The sequence below is a fragment of the Cheilinus undulatus genome, linkage group 16 (genome assembly GCF_018320785.1).
Source record: "Cheilinus undulatus linkage group 16, ASM1832078v1, whole genome shotgun sequence".
NCBI lineage: Eukaryota > Metazoa > Chordata > Actinopteri > Labriformes > Labridae > Cheilinus > Cheilinus undulatus.
The window spans coordinates 44543274-44566351 of record NC_054880.1 but is presented as its reverse complement, the minus strand read 5'-3'; the positions used below and the strand labels follow the sequence as shown (position 1 = coordinate 44566351).

General features: G+C 39.5%; 1 protein-coding gene across 1 annotated transcript; it reads right to left on the bottom strand.

The window, feature by feature from the left end:
• Nucleotides 1–2351: 2351 nt before the first annotated feature.
• LOC121524015 (sodium-dependent neutral amino acid transporter B(0)AT1-like) lies at nucleotides 2352–19200 on the bottom strand. The gene is made up of 12 exons (XM_041809174.1): nucleotides 18942–19200; nucleotides 17771–17911; nucleotides 17544–17681; nucleotides 16111–16292; nucleotides 15915–16025; nucleotides 15714–15826; nucleotides 15503–15631; nucleotides 14692–14848; nucleotides 14393–14597; nucleotides 14126–14285; nucleotides 3164–3326; nucleotides 2352–3016 (listed from the first exon to the last, which is right to left on the bottom strand). Exons 1-12 carry the CDS (start codon nucleotides 19138–19140, stop codon nucleotides 2843–2845), a joined length of 1872 nt encoding a protein of 623 aa, XP_041665108.1. The 5' UTR covers nucleotides 19141–19200; the 3' UTR covers nucleotides 2352–2842.
• Between the last annotated feature and the right edge of the window lie 3878 nt (nucleotides 19201–23078).

Genomic DNA, 23078 nt, shown 5'->3' with positions numbered 1-23078 from the left:
CAAATTCAGGTAGTATTTGTGGGTTTCTGTAACCAGATAGGGTACTTACTGTGGGGAGAGTCTCTCACAGCCCTCCCTACAGATACCCCAGCACACTGTCAAACTTCTGCTTAGTTCAGTCTAACTGCAAAAATGTTGATTGATATTTACTGAATCTTTAAAATGAATAAATAAATAAAAAAACACTCCAGGAGAGTCTATATTCCTCACAACCATTATACCATGAAGACAAAAGAACACTCAAAGCTTACTGAAGGGTTGAAAGGGTATTGAAAAGTATACTTAAGGGGATGGGGACAAAAAAGGCTCTGAACATCCCCCAGAGTTCAGTTAAATCCATCATTTAGAAATGAAGGAATATGTCACATGTGTAAATCTGCCTAGATCAGACCATCCTCACAAACTGAGTGGGCGTGCAAGAAGGAGACTAGAGAGAGAGGACACCAAGACCCCTATGACTACTCTGAAGGAGCTCCAAGCTTCAGCAGCTGAGATGGAGAGACTCTGCAGACAACAACTGTTGGCCGGGTTCTTCACCAGTCAGAGCTTTATGGGAGAGTGGAGAAGAGAAAGACACTGTTGAAGAAAACTCAGATTCAGTCTGGACTAGAGTTCACCAGAAGGACTGTGGGAGACTCCATGGTTAACAGGAAGAAAGTTCTTTGGTCTGATGAGACCAAAATGGAGCTTCTTGACCATCAGATAAGACACTTTACCAAACACTGCACATCACCACAAACACACCATCCCCACTGTGAAGCACGGTGGTGGCAGCATCATGCTGTGGGGATGCTTCTCAGCAGCCAGCCCTGGAAGGCTTGTAAAGGTTGAGGGTAAAATGAATTCTGCAGATGTAGGAAAATACTGGAGGACAATCTCACTCGGTCTGAAAGAGAACTATGGCTTGGAAGAGGATTTGCTGCAATTTCCAGTAAGACAATGATCCAAAGCACACAGAGAAAGCTGCACAGAAATGGTTTAAAGACAGCGAGGGGAATGTTCTGGAGTGGCAGAGTCAAAGACCAGACCTAAACCCAATGGAGAATTTGTGGCTGGGCTTGAAAAGAGCTGATCATGCTTGATTCCTCAACAGAGCTTGAGCAGTTTAGCAAAGAAGAATAGAGTAGCATTTGCAGTGTCCAGATGTTTGAGCCGGACTGAGACCTATCCTCACAGACTCAGAGCTGTGACTGCAGCCAAAGGGGACTCTAGTAAATACTGACCTGAAGGGGCTGAATATTTATGCAGTCACTAATTTTACGTCATATATTTTATGTAATTGATATTACTTTGTAGAAATCTGTTTTCACTTTGACATTAAAGAGGGTTTCTGGTGATTTTTGTGTCAAAAAGCCAAACTGTATCAACCATGATTGATTTAGAAAATCACTGAAAGGGTTAAACATCCAAGGGGTGAATTTGGGTGGCTCAGCCTACAGCCTACCCCTTCAACACAGGACAACAGACATCTGTAACCCTAACACAGCTCATGTTTCTACACAGAGCTCCCTTACCTGCACGATCAGTCCTACCACACGTCTACCAGGATTCAGACAGAGGCCTAGATGCTCCCACACCTGTCCTTACACAGCAGGAAACTCCCTACTTCTACCTACAGAGGGCAGTATTCTCACCTCACACAGCACAGCAAGGCCAGACTCCTTTCCCTGCCAAACATTAAAGACTAAACCTAAAGGTCAATAGATTCAGTAAAGTTATGATGTTTCTTAATAAGTCAGTGGAAATACTGCTGTTAAATCAGATGTTATTAATTCAGTCCTGCAAGTTGTATGTGTGCATGCATGTAATTGAAGAATTAGAGCTGTTTTAGCTTCAAATTGTGAATTAAATGCTCAAAGAAAAAAAAACCCATAAATGTTAATTCAGTTTCTGTTAATGCTCTCATATTTCTCTGAAGGATTTCCCTGAAGCTAATGATGGTGTAGGGAACTGCTGCAGCAGCTACTGAAGTGAGTCCTGTTACAGTCTCAGTATCCGGTATGTTGTCCCATGTAGGACTGTCCCCCGGGTTCGAATCCGGCCTGAGGCCCTTTACCGCATGTCTCTCCCCCACTCTTGACCCTGTTTCCGACTCTATCCACTGTCCTCCTCTATCTAATAAAGGCACAAAAATGCCCAAAAATAATAAAAAAAAAATCCAGTGACATTGCTGCAGCACACACATTCTTAAAGCTCAGGCTGTCCTAATAAAAGCATGTTTAGAGCTTGACTGTGCATCACAGGGTTGATGTTTTACAAGATTTTTAAGACAAAAAGTCCAGGGACACAGCGGTTGAAGAACAACTGAGAGCTCAAAGGGTTAAATGCATAAGAAGTCTTTATTTGCACGTATTCATTGTTCACATTATTATTCAGAGATTATTCAGAGTCATGGAAGTATAAAAGAATGAATCTTAAAGTTACAGCAATAGTACAAATGTATGGGAACCATATGTTTTGAATTTAAAGGACATTTTAAATCCACTCTTTTGTCTTTCACTAAACTGTCAGTAAATTGTGAGTAAAATAATTTGTTGTGCATGTTGTAGTTGCATCCATCTGTTGTGAAAGATGGGATTACAAAGCTACATACAGGCTCCACAGTGATAGTTTTCATAATTATTGTTATTACGTGTAGGTAGCTGCAAAAATGTTTTTCCTGTTTTTAAATTTGCATAAAAAAACAATAAATATTTGATCTTAACCTGGAGATGCCAAACCAAAGTCAGTAAAGCTTAAAACAACATTTAAACCCTCATAGTATCAGTCTCTAATTCCTCCAGATGCTCAGTATTATAGCAAATAAACACACTTTATTTGGAGTTTCCCTTGATTTGAAAAGTTAAGGACTGTTGACCATCTTTTCCCTCTGAGTACTTTTGGTTTTGCAGTAGACATAGACCCATCTACATACGGCATAAACAGGCACTGCAAGACTGGGGATTCCTGCCAGAACAAAGATGACCACATTTATCCACGAAGGGTACGAGACTGATGCCAAAGACGGAAACTTGGCCTGCAGTGAGAGAAAAAAGGTCTGTTACTTCTACATTTCCTGAATTATTGATATCTAATGATATTTTTCTTGTTCAACAATGACAGAACGAGAGAGCAGCCGTTTTCAAACAGGTGTGATAGCTGATCACAGAGCTGGTGTACTTACAGATTTGGGATCCCAGACTAAGTAGGTGAGCTCCTCTTGGCCCTGTGTAACCAGATAAAAAACTAGAATCACCAGAACGACGAGAGGACTGACGAATCTCCAGGAAACCTGCCAGAAGATGGAGGGCTTGGATCCTATCATGAACTTGATGTCCTCATTGAACCTGAAACACAAGAGTGTTTAAGCAGAGCGTTAAACAGTCAGCCAGGAAGCAGGCTGATGGCCGAAATCTGCAAAATGTATTCCAGTATAGAAGACCCTCTCTTTTATTATCCAGAGGAAATCTGCTGTTGTCTCAGGTGAGATAGGAACAACACAGAAACATCCAGATGTTTCAAAAGTATAAGAAAATGGAGGGCTTGATCAACAAACAGGAACAGTGACGCCCAGGCAGAGTGTTAAAGGCACGGAGATGGTCAGTGAAGCAAAGTTAGGTGATAGTTATCTTAGTTTTACAATCTGTAGCTCTGCTGCTACTCTAGAGCAGGGGTTCTCAACATTGGGGTCAAGACCCCATTGGGGGTCGTGAGACACTGAGAGGGGGTCTTCAGATGCTTTAAAAAACTAAGATCATTTTTTTTTATTAGACTAAGGCCACTAAACACCAATTTTGCCTAATTGTAACTCATTTTTATCACTTTTTCCCACAAATTTGCCAATTTTAACATATTTCTGCAATTCAAAACCCATTTTGTCCATTCTAAACCCTTTCCAACACTTTTTTTTTTCCTGTTTTTGGCATTTCTAAACCAAATCTTGCAACTCTCTGCCTATTGTTGGCTCTGTTGCCACATTATTGCCACTATTAACCCATTTTACCACTTTTTAAACCACATTTCACAATTTGATATGCCCATTTTTGCCATTTTATGACTTTTTCTGCCTCAGCTAACCTGTTTTTGCCAGCTTATATTAATTTTCAACCCATTTCACCACATTTCCACCTATTTTTGCCACTTTAACTCCATTTCAGCCACTTTTTAATCCCCTTTTACCACTTAATATGCCCATTTTTGCCACTTTAACCCACTTTTTTTGCCTTTTTTTTTTTTTTTTTTGCCACTATTGTCTTATTTTTGGCATTTCTAAACCATTTCTGATTTCACCACCTTTCCCATCATTTTTATGCCATTATTAACCCATTTTAGCTATTTTTAATTTCCTTTTAAACAAAAGGATTTGCATTTTTCAGGAGAGGGACCCAACTACAGTCAAGATGGCCAACATGGGCATTGCTATACATCCAATCCATGCCAGAAATCCCAAGCGGAAGTTTCTTCTTCATGTTGGACTCAGCTGCCAGTGTTTGTCAGTCTGTCACCCTTTGTGCTGGATCCTCAAATATATCACCTTCCCCCTTACCCTGAACCTAACCATTCAGGGTTTAATGCCTAAGCCTAACCTTAGACGTACGGACTTCCGGTTGAGACTTCCGGTATGGATTGGATGAATGTGGGCCATCTTGTCTGCATCAAGGTACTCTTGTTTTTAAGAGGGCTACTTATACACAAATGAATTTTTTTTAAATTCTTTGATAGGAGTGTTTTTTATTCTGGTTAAATATAAAATACTACAGCTTAACTTTACAATCCACCATGATTTTGCTGGTCCCCAGTTTGGCTGGGCCCCAGAAAGCTCTCCCATTTCCCCCCCAATAGACGGCCTTGTCTGTTCATGACTATTCTCGAATGTACATGGTTGTGTTCAGCCACCTTCTGGTACAGTGGGGGTCCCCGGTCTCTGGCACCTTTATTATGGGGGTCGCGGGCTGAAAAGATGGAGAAGCTCTGGTCTAGAGTAACATTTCAGCTACCCAAGGTCACCTGCAACTCTCCAGTTCCAACTGTCCCCTCTCATCTGTTCTGATGTGCCCTGAATTATCCCCACAGCAGCTCACCTTTAACCAACTGGTCTCACTCCACGTGTACCAGAATCTTAACTCCAGTAACTTATCAGTGCAGCCTTACTGTTATACGTTGTTACTCTGCTTTGTTAGCCTTGAAAAGCAGACGGATTCCTCCGTTTCTGTGTTTCTCACTGGCGAATCCATCTTGCAAAGCTCCCTTCTGACTGGTTTGGGCCTGGTTAGAGAGCGACAGGACCAATCAGAAGCAAGGGGCAGTATTTCCAGGCGCGGCAGAGTCGTGACGTAATAATAACTTTATTTATTTTGTATAGCACTTTTACTTTTTTTTTTGTCATGTGATGCCATGCAAACTGAGGCATGTCAGATGACAATCAGAGTGCAGACACCCTGTGATACTACACAGCTAAGACAGTGGGGACCTCATCAGGATGCAGGCAGGACACAGACATCAAGAACCATAAAAAAAATGGAACCAAGATGGAACCCAGGCGGTGCAGGAACCCGGCTACACAGGCTGAGACCGAGAGGACAGAAATATAAGACGTGAGAAGCAAAGAGGAGTAGAACAAAAACAAGAGCTAAACAATAGAAGTCAGTAAAATGTAAATAAAGAGGGCAGAAATGGATAAATAAAGCAGAATACAACAAGCTCTAAAACAGTAAAGCAGTAAAATTGACAAATAACAGCAATAAAAGGGACGTGATAAAGAGATAAAAGCAATAAAGAGGAAGACAGTGGCGGATTGAAAAACAGCCAAGGGAGAAGGAATTAAAACTAGGTTGACAGGTAGTAAAGGTGAGTAAAAGATCAAGAGGAAACTAAATATGATTAGAAACTAAAATAAAGTAAAAAATTTGTGAAAGGATAAAAACCAAATAAGAAGAATGAGACGACAACATCACGTAAAAACAAGCCTATAAAAATGAGTTTTAAGAAGTGATTTAAAAGATGTCATTAGCTGGGTTTCCTTTACATTTGGAAATGCGCAAAATCAAATAGCGCAATTAAACTGGTAATGGAAACACCTGAATTTCGAAAAAACCCTAAAATATAGCTAAAAATGTTTTACACTTTCATGAGGAGGTTTTCTCAGACGTTTCGATATAGAAATATATCGCAAAAGTGTAATGGAAACACTTTATCCGCATTTACAAGTCACGGGACGTGACGTACGGTGTCACATGATCAGTCACTCCAAGACAATATGGCGCTGTATGGGTAGACAGAAAAAGAGATGAGACTTTTCTTAACATCATACTTCTACCCTTATGCGTGGCTTTTACCATACACACGGACTTGACCTCTGAACTATCATCTGTTTCCTTCGTCTTTTGTTCAAAATTATCAAGGCAACCACCGTAGCTGTAACCAAAACCGTACCAACACGCAACAGGTTTTTAGTGTCAAGCTGCCCTGCAGCGGATTCACGTGAGATGAGATTTTACGAGAATGGCAAGGCCTATGCCCAAAACTCCCTTCAATGGAAACGCATTCAAAGCGCAATTGTACTTCATCAAAATTTAAGAAATATCGTTTTTATTTTGCAAAAAACTGTAATGGAAACCCGGCTAATGATTCTGCATGCCGTATCTCCTTGGGCAGGTCATTCCAAAGTCGAGGGGCCCTGATGGTAGAGGCCCTATCACCTTTAGATTTGAGTCTTGACTTCGGAACAACCCCCGCCTGAGGATCTAAGGCTGGCGGGTTGGCTCATATGGGGTTAAATGTTCTTGAATATAGATTGGAGCCAGACCTTTCAGCGATTTAAAAGTAATGAGTAAAATCTTAAAATCAATTCTAAAACTAACAGGAAGCCAGTGTAAAGATGCTAGATCCTGCTGCTTTCTGTACCAGTCGGAGGTGAAAGAGGAATTTATGGGAGATACCAGAGTAGGGGATTACAATAATCTAATCTGGAAAAGATGAAAGCATGAGTGAGTTTTTCCAGGTCCTGTTGAGTCAGTGTTGTTTTTATTTTGGAGATGATACATAAATGAAAGAAGAAAGATTTAACAACTGATTTTATGTGATGATCAAATGTAGGATTGTTGTCAAATAAATATCACACCTAAATTTCTGCCAGTGGGTTTGATGTTTGTTGCTGCTGGCTGTGAGTATTGGGGATTAAACAATATAATTTCAGATTTTGAGTTGAGTTTCAAAAAGTTCTGTGCCATCCAACAGTTAACATGATTTAAACAGCCAGCAACAACAGCTGGGAAAGAAAGCAGCGACAAGAGGCTGGTGCAATTATGGTGGAAGACATTAGCATGGATGCTGCTAAAGCGCCAGTTTTATCAGATATGACGACATTTCTTCATTCAAGAAGAACAGAAACAGCAGTGAGTTGTTTTCTTTTCAAAAACCACAAAAGTCGTACTGACATGTCTACAGTCGCCATGGTTCACGATATGCAGTTCTCTATGGAATTACTCCTCGGTAGTGGCTACGTCACATGATTTGTTGCTGATTGGCCCGTAAAGATGTGACAGACAGAACATTCATCCAATCACCCTCTGAGTTTCTTTTTCCAAGGCTCTGCCCTTTCCTGTACACCGTCTATGGGAGGTTTTAGCTATGAGTCACCTGTTCACAACCATACAAAAACCATACAAAAGTTTCAGGAGCACCAGGTTAACGCATCCATGCTGATAGAAATAGATTGTTCTGTTGACTCATGATTCGAAGTTTCTGTACAAGCGTTTGCATAGACATCTGTGTAAGGTTCAGCATTCTGAGATACACTACAGCAGGGAGAGTGAGCCTCCCCTTCAGTGGACCCCCACCCACAAAAAGGATTCAAATTTAAAAAAAAAAAAACAACAACAACAACACCATTTCAAACATTTATGTCTAATCTTTAAACATTTTTAACATTAATATATTTTGGATATTTTGGGCTGCAAATGTCCTTAAACATCTGCCTTTCCCTCTTATTCAGTTATCATGCCATTAAATACTCCTTTTTCATGTTTTTTTGGCCATTTAACAACTTCTTTTTGCCTCTTTTTCCCATTTTTTTTTCACTTTTTCCACTTTTTGCCCCTTTTTCACCTTTTTGCCCATTTAAGCTACCTTTCATCATTAAATATCCTTTTTTCCCCCAATTTTTTGCTCATTTTTGTGACATCTTTTTGCCACATTTTCCCAAATTTTGCATCGTTTATCCCATTTTTTACTTCTTTTTTAAACCATTTTTTGCAACTTTTTGTCCATTTAAGCTACCTTTTGTCATTAAATACCACTTGTTTTCTTTTTTCCCCAGTTTTTGCCTCTTCTTTTTGCCATTTTTTCCCATTTTGCCATTTTTCACAATTTTTTGCCACTTTTTTGTCCATTTAAACTACCTTTTGCCATTTCATACCACTTGTTTCGTCTTTTTTGTCCATTTTTCCCACTGTTGACTGCTTTTTGCCCATTTAAGTCACGTCCCACTCATTTTTTTGTCACTTCTCACCCATTTCTGCAGCTTTCTGACCATTTTCCCACTTTTTCTCCCCGTTTTCACCCCTTTTCACTCATTTTTTGCTGCTTTTTGACCATTTTGCCACTTTTAACCTATTTTTATTGCTACTTCAAGCTGTTTTTGTCACTTTTCACCTCTTGTGAAAATTGTAGCTTGAGTAGTTGAGGGTTGAGGAACACTGCTCTACAGCATAGTCCCCATGGTAACTATAAGTCTATCCATTTTGCTCCATGCACAGCAGAGGTTAGCAAAGCAAATCACCTTTTTTCAGGTTTATGGTTCCACGCCTCCTCTGAAGCTCTGTGGCACCCCCCAGGGGAGGCCTGCCTCACTTTGAAAACCACTGGACTACAGCCTTTATCTTACAGCATCTACCTCCCTGATCACAAGACCTTCGACATAACTGGAAAATGCTTCACTTTGTTTTTAAATCTAAATGACTGTAGTGGCCTTCTTGTCCTTCACCTATGGACCACTTTATCTGACTGAATCTGAATGATATTCCTTCCTAGTGAGGTAGGCAGGTGACCTTGAAGATAGGGAGTGGAAGTTTCCATGAAGAGACATTATAGTTTAGTATGACTGCGTTCTCATCACTGTGTGCCGTTTGTACCATCTTTGCAAAGATTAAAACCCCATGTGTTTGACTTTGTTTTCTGCTGTCAGCCTCTTTCTGGGTATTAACGACTGGAGGAATGTTTCTATCACATGCACACTGCCCTCCTGAATCATCCCGGACTGAACCAGTACGACTGCCCCACCTTCCCCCTTTCTACGCCTCATAATTTGGCCTTACACTCATATAGTCCTGTTCCAGCCCCCAGGTTATACCTTGCTACTATCTTGTCCCTATTGCATTTTACTACCTCTGATATGGGGGTGCAAAGTCTTCATCCCAACATTCCAACTCTGTGGGTTTTACATTGCACACATGGCTTAGCAAGGAAAGCAAATTTAAGGGATTCTAGCCTGGCCTTTACCGTTTGTTTCCTGCAAGCAAGATTAAAACTGCAAGCCCCCAGTCTACTACAAAGCTTGCTCACCCCAACTTTTGTGAAAGTCCCCCTTTTTCTCACTCATCAATATCAAAATCCTCTGCTTCTGCTTGCTCTGCTTTCAACCAGACTGAGAAGCTGCCATCAGGATCTTGTGGGCAGCCTCTGTTCTTTTTTGCCCCCAAAGCCGTCTCACCTAGTGGCATCAAGGTCGACCGTCAGAGCTCCTCTGACTGTTTGATAGCTTCTATATCAAGCTGGTTCTTTCCCAGGCTGTCTTGAGACACTTGCTCTGTCTCTGCCCTGTTTGACCATCAACCTTGGTTCCTCTGCTTCAGCATCTCTAAAGCTCCTACCTCTCTTCCCTGCCTCCAGGCAGCCAGCCTCAGGGCTCCTACTCTGCCCAGTCTTCCTCCTCTCTGTTCCCTTGACTTCCAGCTGGATTGTAGCTCTACTTTTAGACATCTTTTTTATGTCCTCTGTGCCGGCAGTAGTCAGGGCTAGAATCATTCGGTTTAGTTTGTCCTCCACAATTCTTGTGAATGTCTTGAGTGAGGTACGAGGGATTTTCTTCGACCTTTGTCATGGATTAACTGATAAGATTTTTGGAAGCCATGGGTCAACAGACAAGTTTCTTTTTCCATGGTTAAGTCTTCTATGTACCTGTAAAGCAGGTAAGTATCAAAACTGTAAATCCATTATTCTGAGTTTAAGACTGTAGAAACATCCAAAAATATGTAAAAACAGTCTTAAATGCAAAATAGTGGGATTTTTCAATGTGATAGAAAGGATACGATTAATTGCGATTAACCTGCATGAATGCCTTTAATTTTACTCCCGTTTGTGTCCTTTTAGACCAAAATGGCTCAAGTCATTCATTAAGCTATGAAGATTTTATACATTGATATTTTGACAGAAAGTTTTTGTTGATTTTCTTTTACCAACAACTCCACTAATAGTAGATATAAAAAATCTATAAGTCTGAAAATTCTTAACCCCTTTTGTGCCAAGCTCTGTCATGGGAATCCCAGGTGTTATAGATGGGAAAAATACAAATATTAGTGATTTCAATATCATATTTTCATATTTTTTTCAACCTTGTAATTTTTTTTAACCAAGGGTATAATTTCAAGTCTCAGGTAAATAAAAAAGGTTCTTTTTTGACATTATTCTAAAAACTCAGTGTTTATCTACATAGACCACAATAGGTAAAATTATGCAATCTGATGGAAAATAATAAAACATACAACTTTTACAAAAATACATAAGAAAACCCCCCAGCATGTATTGCATGCGTGTTTATATGTTCTAATAGCTCCAGGATAAACAAATCGAATTATAATGGAAGTAGATGGGACCAAAATGGACACTGGAGACACAAACGTCAGGATTTTTGTACAGAGTTCATAATAAACACGGACTATGAGTTAAAAGAACATTTTTCAGAAGATTGCCAAAGCTCATGCCTGAGGCTTGAAAACTCAAAAAATCTCCCCTTGTGCCCTCCTCGGGCATTTTCGGCCATTTTTCTCCACTTTTTTTCTTAATTTGTGATCATTTTGTCAGTTTTACAGCTTGTGGCATACATTTTTACAGGAACTTTTCTTTCTAGTTAAATTTTTGAAATCCAACGTGTTTTACTCTTACATGTCATTCATACTCTCTCAGTGAATTTTGTACCCGCTGGACACCTTCGAAGAAAAAAAGGTACACGTACAAAAAAAAAAAAAAAAAAAACATTATTAAATCAGCATTCATCAATATTTTTTTCTACTTTTTTTTCATAAATCTCTTTAACAACTTCAGACCTGCTCAAAACTACCAAACATTCAGTAATTCTCGGAGTTGTAACCCTTTTAAACTTACACAAAACTCTCCATAATATACAGTTGAAACCAGAAGTTTACATACACTATATAAAAAGGCACATAAACTTTTTTTTCTCACCGTCTAACATTAAATCAGATTTAACTTTTCCTGTTTTTGGTCAATTAGGATTACCAAAATTATTTCTATTTGCTAAATGCCAGAATAATGAGAGAGATCATTTTTTAGACATTTTTTTTATTATTTTCTTGAGAGTCAGAAGTTTACATACATTTCATTAGTATTTGGTAGCATTGCCTTTAAACTGTATGACTTGGGTCAAATGTTTTGGATATGCTTCCACAAGCTTCTCACAATAGTTTGCAGGAATTTTGGCCCATTCCTCCTGGCAGAACTGGTGTAACTGAACCAAGTTTGTAGGCTGCCTTGCTCACACATGCCTTTTCAGCTCTGCCCATAAATTTGCAATGGGATTGAGATCAGGGCTTTGTGATGGCCACTCCAAAACATTGACTTTGTTATCCTTAAGCCACTTTGTAACCAGTTTGGCAGTGTGCTTAGGGTCATTGTCCATTTGGAAAACCCATTTGCGCCCAAGCTTTAACTTCCTGGCTGATGTCTTGAGATGTTGCTTCAGTATTTCCACATAATGTTCTTTCCTCATGATGCCATCTATTTTGTGAAGTGCACCAGTCCCTCCTGCAGCAAAACAACCCCACAACATGATGCTGCCACCCCCATGTTTCACAGTTGGGATGGTGTTCTCAGGCTTGCAAGCTTCCCCCTTTTTTCTCCAAATGTAACGATGGTCATTATGGCCAAAAAGTTCAGTTTTAGTTTTGTCAGACCACAGAACATGTCTTCAAAAATTAAGGTCTTTGTCCCTGTGTGCATTTGCAAACTGTAATCTGGCTTTTTTATGTTTCTTTTGGAGTAATGGCTTCTTCCTGGGAGAGTGGCCTTTCAGCCCATGTGGGTACAGGACTCGTTTGACTGTTGATAATGATACACTCTTACCAGCTTCAGCCAGCATCTTCACAAGGTCTTTTGCTTTTGTTCTTGGGTTGAGATGCACTTTTCAGACCAAAGCACGTTCATCTCTGGGACACAGAACCCGTCTCCTTCCTGAGCGGTATGATGGCTGGACATTCCCATGGTGTTTATACTTGCGTATAATTGTTTGAACAGATGAACGTGGCACCTTCAGGCATCTGGAAATTGCACCCAAGGATGAACCAGACTTGTGTAAGTCCACAATTCTCTTCCTGATATCTTGGCTGATTTCTTTTGATTTTCCCATGATGTTACACAAAGAAGCAGTGTGTTTCAGGTGTGCCTTAAAATACATCCACAGGTGTGCCTCTAATTAACTCTAATGTTGTCAATAAACCTATCAGAGGCTTCCAAAGACATGACATCATCATCTGGGCTTTCCCAAATTGTTTAAAGGCATAGTAATCTTAGTGTATGTAAACTTCTGACTTTAAAGAAAGTCATAAAAATTGTCTAAAAAAAAATCATTTTCTCATTATTCTAAAATTTAGCAAATAGAAATAATTTTGGTAATCCTAACTGACCAAAAACAGGAGAAGTTTAATCTGATTTAATGTTAGATGGTGAGAAAAAAAAGTTTATGTGCCTTTTTATACAGTGTATGTAAACTTCTGGTTTCAACTGTAACTGGCAAAAATACAAGAATTTCCTGCATGGTCCTACCATGAGTGAACGGTTGAATCTGGTGGAATACGGTAAAAATGTCAATTTTCACTCTGTTTCTTCACATTGAAATGCTGACATTAAAGAATGCATGATTTTATACTGCAATGACAGTGAGATTAAAAAACGTGGTTTTAATGGAAGTCAATGGGGGCATTTTTGCCTCGATGGTGTCAAGAGGGTATTCCTGGCATTACATAAAAATTATTAATGCAATCAAATCAATTTTGTTTCTAATCTTTGACCCATCCAAGACTCTCATCAGCACCAAAGCCCCTTCTTTCTACTATTAATTTTATGGAAAATAATCCCCTTTTTGTGTTTTTTGCAGTCAAAAATGAAATATTTCAAATCATCAAACTGGCATTAAAAGGGTTAAAATTCCGAGAATTATTTGATTTTTTGTAGTTTTGAGCAAGTCAGAAGTTGTTCAAGAGATTTATGAAAAAGTAGAAATAAATATAGATGTATGCTGATTAAATGGCAGGTTTCATGTACGTGTGCATTTTTGCCTCGAAGGTGTCCAGAGGGTGCCTTAATGTTATAGCTGGCACTACAAAAAAAATACAAGCGCAATCAAATCAACTTTGTTTCTAATCTTTGACCCATCTAAGACTGTCATCAGCACCAAAGCCCCTTCTTTCTACTATTTATTAAATGGAAATAATTCACTTTTTCTGTTTTTTAGTAAAAAATCAAATATTTCACATAATCAAACTGGCATTTAAAGGGTTAAAATCTTGAAAATTATTTAATATTTGGTAGATTTAAACAGGTCTGAAGTTGTCAGAGAGATTTATGAAAAAAAAGTAGAAAAAAATATAGATGTATGCTGATTTAATGGCAGTTACAGTGTACATTTTTTCTTTGAAGGTGTCCAGAGGATAGTAAATTTGAGGAGGGCACAGGGGTAAAGGTGTGTACCTGGGTCCTATCTTCCTGGCTTCACCTCTGTCTGCAACATTTTGTTTGTCGATCGTTCCCAGCTTGTTCAAACTCAAACAGTAGTACGTGTGTTATTTGCCGTTACTTAAATGGTGAGCTGCAATAGTGAAGGTATAACGTCCTGAACGTGGATGATCTGACTCACCTGTCTATGCCGTAGATGTAAACAACAGCTATCATCTCAAAAAACCCAATCGTCAGCAGTGGAACAGATCCGGCAAAGTTGTCAAAGAGGGTTACCCAATAAAACCCAGAATGCTGTGCAAACAGGAGGGAGATGATGAAGGCGATAACACATGTTACTCCTGAAACACACATGCACAAAACACATACATTTTAAAGATAAGGGGATATATTTACCTGGGTTTGCATTATCAGTGTGTTATGTGCTGATGGACTTTTATACGTGTACCAGTTACTGCTTCTTGGGGCCATTTGTGGGGCAAAATTTTCAGATCTTTCAGCGGGACCACGACACCCTCAATGTTACCAAATAAAGTAGAGACTCCCAAGCAAAAGAGCATCAAGAAGAAGAGAACAGACCAGGCTGGGGAGCCAGGCATTTTTGTTATAGCTTCTGTAAACACAATGAAGGCCAGACCAGTTCCCTCCACTCCCTAAAAACATAAACAATGGTTAGGATCAAGGAACAACAGATGCAATCTGGATTTGCAGTGGTAACGTAGGAGGAATAGCTTGCATTGTAGTCACCTCACTCAGAAATATCTGCATGTCACAGGTTTTTATGTCTAATCCAAGAATAACATCAGGATAGGTGCTGTTGAGATGAGTAAAGGCTGCATCATAGCTGCTTGTAGTGATGCTGTCTTCAGGAAGGTCGAACGCATTTAATAGAGTCAGGATGTTACTGAAAAGAAAACATGTCAGGGAAAAGTCTGAACAGTCTTTCAGACATTAGTCTTTAGTTGCAAAGTGCACCATTGAATTCCCTTCAACCTGCAAAGTATACAGTTGAATTTGGACTAGTATTTAAAGGTCACTTATTTAACCCTTTAAAGACAAGTTTATATTGATCTCAGAGGTCCCCAAAACATGGCTGTGAAGTTTGTTGCTGAAAAAACACTAGTGTTGGATTTTTTCATGTCCTCTGTTTCAGCCCTGCTCAGAATGAGCTGTTTCAGTGTCTGTGGCTTTAAATGTTAATGAGCTGTCTGGCTCCGCCCCTCTAGGGAAATGGGTGTGGCTTAATGGATGTGGCTCTCCTGATTCTCAGCTGAGAGGAGGACAGAAGAGGAGAGCATAACTTTCTTTCAAGCAGGGAAGGCCAATTAAACCTGGGGGCGGGGCTAACTCCCCACATGACATCATGAGGGGAAAATCTGAGAACGGCTTGTTTCAGCACACATTTTCTGAAAGGTGGGGGGGGGGGGGGGATTTTTATGGTACTCGGGGGGATTGTGGACAGCCCAGGGCCACATGTTTTTGTGAGAAAAGCCTGAAAAAGTGTATTTTGCGTAATATGTGACCTTTAAGACATGAGTAGGGAGAGACATTCACTCACTCACTGATACAGTTGTCATAATTCTCTGTGGCCCTGAAGCCAATGATGGTGTAGGTGACTGTGGCAGCGTAGATCGAAGTGAAGCCGGTGATGGCTGTCAGGATCATAGCGTCTTTCAAACAGTTGTTGCTTGAGGGAAGAGAAAAGGTAAAAAAAATTAGACAAAGGCTGAGCATGAGACACAGCGGGGCTCCCATAAACTCTGTCTTACTGAACAGGGTTGTAGCTTGAAAAGGAAATCAGTCCCCCCCATGCTAAGCTGAAGGCATAAAACACTTGGGCGCCTGCATCCAGCCAAGTTGTCGGTTTGGTCAGCTCAGCAATCTGAAAGAGTGAGGCATACACTGTGACATTTCCCTTTGTTTTGTGATAAATAGATCAACTATTATATGATGGAGGTTTACACCCATACATCTGGTGTGAAAAGGTATTTTATTCCACTCAGTGCTCCTTTGAGAGTCAGTCCTCGGACAAGAAAGATGGCCAGCACGATGTAGGGCAGGATGGCTGTGACGTACACCGCCTGAGGTGACAAGAAAATGCTTTAAATCATGAAATAATTTACAGAGGTGATTCATAAAACCTCGTTTGTGGGAAATTCGACAGACCTTGCCTGAAGTGTTGATCCCTCGTATGTAGCAGATACAGATGACCGTCCAGGCAGCTAGCAGGCAGACTACTATGGGCCAGTGAATCCCTCCAGAATCCGCTATAGAGGTTGAAGTATTCAGAGTCACTCTGTAAAAGTAGTAATCCATAGTTGAGCTCCTCTGACACTCTGGGACAAAGCCTACAGGGGCAGAAACAGTTGTCTTATGTTCATGAATGGCATTTTGATGGTTAAGACAGTGTTACTCAACCCTGCTCCACCAAAGAGGCAAACTGTAAAAAGGGTAAAAAAGGCATAAAATGACAAAAACTGAGCAATAATGTGGAGAAAAGTGGCAAAAATGGGTGAGAAGTGACGAAACATCAGTTAAAGGTGGCAAAATCAGCAAAAAGCAGCAAAAAGGAAGCAAAAAATGAATGAAAAGTGACTTAAATAGGCAAGAAGCAGCAAAAAGGTGGCAAAAATGGGTAAAAGGTGGCAAAGAAGGGGCAAAAGATTGCAAGGAGCAAAAATGTAGGATATTCGTGTTAAAATTGGGAAAAAAGTAGCAAAAAGTAGTGGGAGAATGGTTAAAAGCAGCAAAGATATGGCCAAAAGTGAGTGAAAAGTGAGTAAAATGGGCAAAAAGTAGCGAAAAGGTGGCAAAATGGGCAAAAATTAGCACAAAACAAAGGGGGGGGGGTGCAAATTGCAAAAAGCAGGATATACGTGGCAGAAATGGGGGAAAAGTAACAAAAGTAGTGGCAAAATGGGCTAAAAAGTTGATTTAAAGTGACAAAATTGGAAATAAGGGGCAAAAAAATGGTAAAATAGGTAAAAAATGACAAAAACTGGGCAAAAATGTGGAGCCAAGTGGCAAAAATGGGTGAAAAGTGACAAAAACATCAGTTACAGGTTGCAAAATTGTCGAAAAGCGTCAAATATGTAGCAAAAAATTAGTGAAAAGTGACTAAAATTGGCAAAAATCAGTGAAAAGGTGGCAAAATGGGCAAAAGGCATTTAAATGGGCAAAAAGTGGTTAAAAAAAGAGGGGGGGGATATTGTAAACAGCAAAAAGCAGGATATACGTGTTAAAATTGGGAAAAAAGTAGCAAGAAGTAGTGGGAAAATAGGCTAAAAGCAGCAAAAATTGATTTAAAGTGGCAAAAAATTGAAATAAGGGACAAAAAAATGCAAATAAGGGCAATGGAAATATACAAACAAAGAATAAAATTAAAGCCTTCTTTATAAGTGTGGGAAAGTAACTGATTAATGTGACTTGGAATGGATCATTTCTGAGGTCAAAGTTTCCCTTTTTAAGGTTTTCTGGGGGAATAATATTTCAAATTTAGACATAGAAGAGCCACAAATCATCACTGAAGAGCCACATGAGGCTCCAGAACCACACGTTGAGTAACACTGGCTTAAGGAAATGTGTATACTTTCAGGTACCTGTCCCATTTTCATTGAGAGGGCACTGGGACCACGGCAGTGGGTTTTGAAAGGAATTGAAGAGATACCACATGATCCAGGCTATTAAGGTGTTGTAGTACAGTCCGATCAATAAGGACACCAGCATGGAGCCAATACCTGGGTGGAAAGAACCATCAGCTGATTCCCAACTTGCAGGCACAGATATGTTTCACATTCCTTGTTGCTCTGTTGGCTACTTTGCTTACCAATACCAGTCAAATAAGGGTTGATGGCCCTCCAAACTCCCACACTTCCTTTCCTGAGACGCTGGCCAATGGCAAACTCCATCAGGAGGAGAGGCATTCCTTCCAGCACCAGCAGGATCAGGTAGAGAATAATAAATGCACCTGCAAAGGTATGATTGGTAGAATCACCAGCAATCATCAGAATTACAAATATTAGAACTGTCAGCATTAATGCATTAATTTCAATCTGATTTGAGTCTACAGATGCATTAAAACTGCTTGCATCAATCTCATTCTTTGTTGCTCCTTTCTGCACACTTTGGTTGAGCCACTGCAACATCTCCCTGCAGCCACAGTGATGTAAAATAATACACAACTGCAGCTTAATGTCTTATCCGACAGGAAAAACCTCACAGACAGGAGGACAAGTCAAACATTATCTAAACCTTCTGTCATCACACATTTCCCTCCCTCAATCTTCCCTTATTTCATTTGCAGTCCTTAACAATATTTTTTTATATATCAAATATATTGTATTTTTTCCGGCCAAGTTTATGTCACTACCTGCAGTCTGCACAAGTTTCTTATTTTATTTATTTATTTATTTATTTTATTAAAGCAGGTCTGGATTCAAACAAGCTTAATTACCCTTAGTTTAAGACAAAATGAAGAATAAAGAACAGTTAAATATGCCAAAAAGTGGAATTTCAAAATGCAACTAAAAGGGGAGATTAACTGTGATTAACTGCACACACACACACACACACACACACACACACACATATATATATATATATATATATATATATATAAAGACCAGTGTATGGTTTGTTAATATTGTCTGTCCTAATTTTTTTTGAGGAGATAATCACTCCCAACCTCAGTTGTTTAGTAAATCTTGAGAATAAGATTCTTTTTGATCTAAATAAAAGTGAAAAATAAAAGCCTTTTTGAATTTATGCATCGCCTGAAGACTCACACATTATTCTAAACACAAATAAGCACAAAGTTCGATTATACGCAAAGATATTCTTATGTGTGTGCTGCCGATACAAGTTCCTCAAGTGGGATTTTATTTAAAATTAAAAAATAAATTGCAAAAAGTGTTGAATATGCCAGAAACACTTTTTAAAGCAAGCATTCGTACAAAAACACCGCTGGATCATTATAAATACGTCCCTTTTGAGCTCACCTCCTCCATGACTTTGACACAGGTAGGGGAATCTCCAAACATTGCCTATCCCGATGCAGAAGCCCACACAGGTCAGGATGTACTGGGCTTTGTTGTCCCACTGAGGTCTGTCCCCAGCCTCCTCCTCCTCTCTCCTCTCCAGATCCTCGTAGGAAGGGATCCTACTATCGAGCCCAGGGTTAGGGAGTAGCAACCTCATGGTGCAGCAGATATGACAAAGATGTTACACTGCTGTTCTGAGAGCAGAAGTGATGGCTAAGTGTTGCTCATGGAGACGTTAAAACAAGTTTATTATCTTTGGCATTATCTAGGGAAGCCTGCAGATTAAACATTAAACATGGGGAATATAGTTAGAGCCATCCCTCATGGTGTTTTACTGTCACCTTGGGTTTTTCCAGCATTATATAATCAAAGAAAGGAGGTACCTTTCACCTCGTTTTTACAGGACAACCTTCTTCTTTTGGGTATTCTGCCAGCATCAGGTGAGTAGATTACAACCAGCTGCAATACTCCAAAAACCATAAAGTAAAATAAACACACAGAGAGCCACCACTACAAAGTCCAACACAGTCCACACCAGTCCACTATCCTCATGTTTTTAACATCTTTACGACATGTCCAAAACACAAAACTAGCACCAGCTAATCTGAAAGCAGCTGACAGCCAGGTAGAGCTTTACCTTACTGCATCACAATCGTGGGACGTCGTTCGGCCTTTTAGAGGGGCTGAAGCTACCCTAGAATATTCTTAAGCCCCCCACCATTAACTACAGTAAAAACACTGATGAAAGTACTTAAGGAATGCACCACACCATCATGATTTCTGCTAGATGTATAGATTAGTGATACTCGACCCACGGCTCTTGAGCAGCATGTGGCTCTTTAGTGCTCAGTTTAAACAAGAGTACCTTGCTGCAGACAAGATGGCCGACATACATCCAATCCATACCGGAAGTCTCAACCGGAAGTCCGTACGTCTAAGGTTAGGCTTAGGCATTAAAACCCGAGTGGTCAGGTTCAGGGTAAGGCATGGGGGAAGGTGATATATTTGAGATCCAGCACCAAGGGTTAGGGTTAGGCTTAGGCGCGATAAAGACTGACAAACACTGGCAGCTGAGTCCAACACAAAGAAGAAACTTCCGCTTGGGACTTCCGGCATGGATTGGATGTATAGCGACGCCCATGTCAGCCATCTTTACTGTAGTTGGGTCCCTCTCAATTTAAATGAAAACTTGGATTTATTTTTTTAATCCATGTATTAATACTGTCGGGTGTGTGCTGCAGAGGAATGAGAAAGAGAGCAGAAAAAAGTCTGCTGGGGTTGCATCTCCTCAGTAGGTTCATTCATTGAGGTGTGCCGACTGGTGTTCAAGCTGAACCTTCTTATGCCCTCGTTTAAACTGTTTTCTTAAAGGCCACATATTTTACCCCTTTAAAGACCCTGTAAAGTGAAAATAGATCTGTTTTTAGGTTTGTTGTATGACAGGTCACTGTGTTATGAACCCCTAGGTCAAATTTCAGTGAAATAAAACTTCCCTAATTTCACTTTCCCAAGTGATTTTATATAGTCGTGCTGGGGGCGGGGTTATCCAGCATTGTGGGTTCGTGACATCATGAGCCCACATATTAGCCCCGCCCACATTAAACCCAGCCAGGAAACAGGAGAAAAACTTTCTAACAGTCCCAATCCAAAATTCAGTCACATGTGGATCTCAGTGTTTTCACATATTTACAGCAACCATATTCCAACATATCTACACTGTAAAAAGCAACATCCATTTTACTCATAAACATTGAGTTGAAATTACTCAGTTCTTCTTAACCTGTTCTAAATACTTATTATAAACAAGTTAATTGTACTTCTTGGCCATAACTGCAAAAGGGCTTGATTTACTTAAGTTTACTTAGTTTAAAAAAATTTAGTAAAAAGGGGGTGTTATTAAGTTGTGTTAACTTAAAAATCCAAAACAGTGATTTCAACTCTATTTTTATGAGCTGATAGAACTTATTTCAGTTTTAAGTGAACAGTACTCAAACAATTTAAGTATTTTTTGTTATAACTCACATTATTTGAGTTGTGGCAAATCTGCAGTTTTCCCAGAATGCCTTTGGGCACTAAACCTTTATGCACTCTGTTTGCTGCAGCTGTCTTTGCCAGGACACTTTTGAAAAAGAGATTTTTAATCTTAATGAGGTTTTCTCCTGGTTAAAAAAAGGTGAAATAAGATAAATAAATAAAATGCACCACGAGTGAAGTTGCTGTCTCAATTAAACATGTCCTGCCCATAGGGGACACTGATACTGTTATCAGCATCAGTGTAAGTTATATGGCACACTATCATTGATGAAGTGGGTCACCAATAGCCATTGTTGCAAATGGTGGCCCAAGATAGTCCACCTTAGGTGAAATGATGACTTACAAAACTTTTGTACTAGCTGATGTTCTAAGGTAATCAGTTATGTAAGATATTTTGAGTGCTATTAACTTATCTGAGTTTACAATGCACTAAAACTGTTAAGTATTACACACTCAAAGTAGATGATCTAGGCTAAGTCCTGCAAACTTAAATTAACATTTGAATCTCAGTTGTGAAAACTTAAAATAATTGATTTTAAACTAGTAGTGAATACTTAAATAGTTCAAGTAGAACAAGAACTGCACACTACTAACAAACAAGTTTTTTTAACTCACAAAAGTCAAGTGTAGTTTACTTGTTATTTTTGAGGCAACGACTTTCCATAATTTTTTTAAGTAAGCTCAACTAATTTTTTCTTACAGTGTAGTGTGTTAAGACAAAAACTTTGGATTTCTCTTTACTGGGTCTTTAAGACAAGTTTATATCGGTCTCAGAGGTCCCCATAACATGCCTATGAAGTTTGTCGCTGAAAAAACACTCTAGTATTGGATTGTTGCACGTCTAACAACCCTCTGTTTCAGCCCTGCTCAGAACAAGCTGTTTCTGTGTCTGTGGCTTTAAATGTTAATGAGCTGTCTGACTCCGCCCCTCTCAGGAAATGGATGTGGCTTTAATGGGTATGGCTCTCCTGATCAGGAGAGGAGTGGAACTTTCTATGAAATGACCTGGGGGTGGGGGCTAACTCCTCGCATGACATCATGAGGGGAAAATCCTTAGAAAAGCCTGAAAAAGTGATTTTTGCATAATATGTGACCTTTAAGTCACTTCCTGCTGATGCTCTCCCATCAGCATGATGTTTTATGATGATCATTGTGTTACATGTCATGAGACCCGTGTTGAGACAATTTACTGTAAGTCTCCTGAAACTGAGTTTTATTTGATCTTTAATGTATTGTTAATAATAAATACTGTCAAAACTGATATTTAAGTGTGTGAAGGATCTTGTTCCACAGCTTGTCAGTGAAATGATTGAAAAATACTCCAGTAAAGGAGCCACCACAAGAGGAGCAGACAGTCGAGACTGTAAACCAGCAAAATAAAAAACATTTGTCCAGTCCTCTTTCTCAGTTAAAGGCCCACAGATCTGGAATATTCTCCCATCAGAAATAAAAAAACACTGGCTGACTTTAAAGAGTTCAATAACAGTAAAACAACAGCTCAAACAAAGGCAAATCTGTGAACACTAAGCTACATGTTTTATGTTTTTATGTTTATATCTTTCTTCTCTTAGTCTGCATGTTTATGTCTGCCTTACTGTTAGCTTTGCTGCATGTGGCTGCACGTCTCCTTGCTGTTGCTGTTGTGAGGTTGTCCATTTATGTCTGCTGTTGTATCACGTGTCATTCTGTAAAAGCCTAACCAGGGACAAGGACTGTAAATGAGCCATGGCTAGGCAAGGCAAGGCAAATTTATTTCTATAGCACTTTTAAGACACAAAGCAATTCAAAGTGCTTTACAGGTGCACAAAAGCAAAGAACATTACAACAGAGTCCTGCGATCACTAGATCACAGTGCATTCACAAAGCAGACGTACGAGTCCAACAGAGACTTTCGCAGGCACTAAAATACACTCACTTGTGTGTAGTTATTCAGATGCTGACAAGGGCTAACATAAACACATTTACACATGTGCATGAAATAATGATTAAAATGGTGTTTAAAATGATGTTAAAATATTGACTTTTATTTGAGAAAGGAAAAAAGTAAAACCCAAAGGGTTA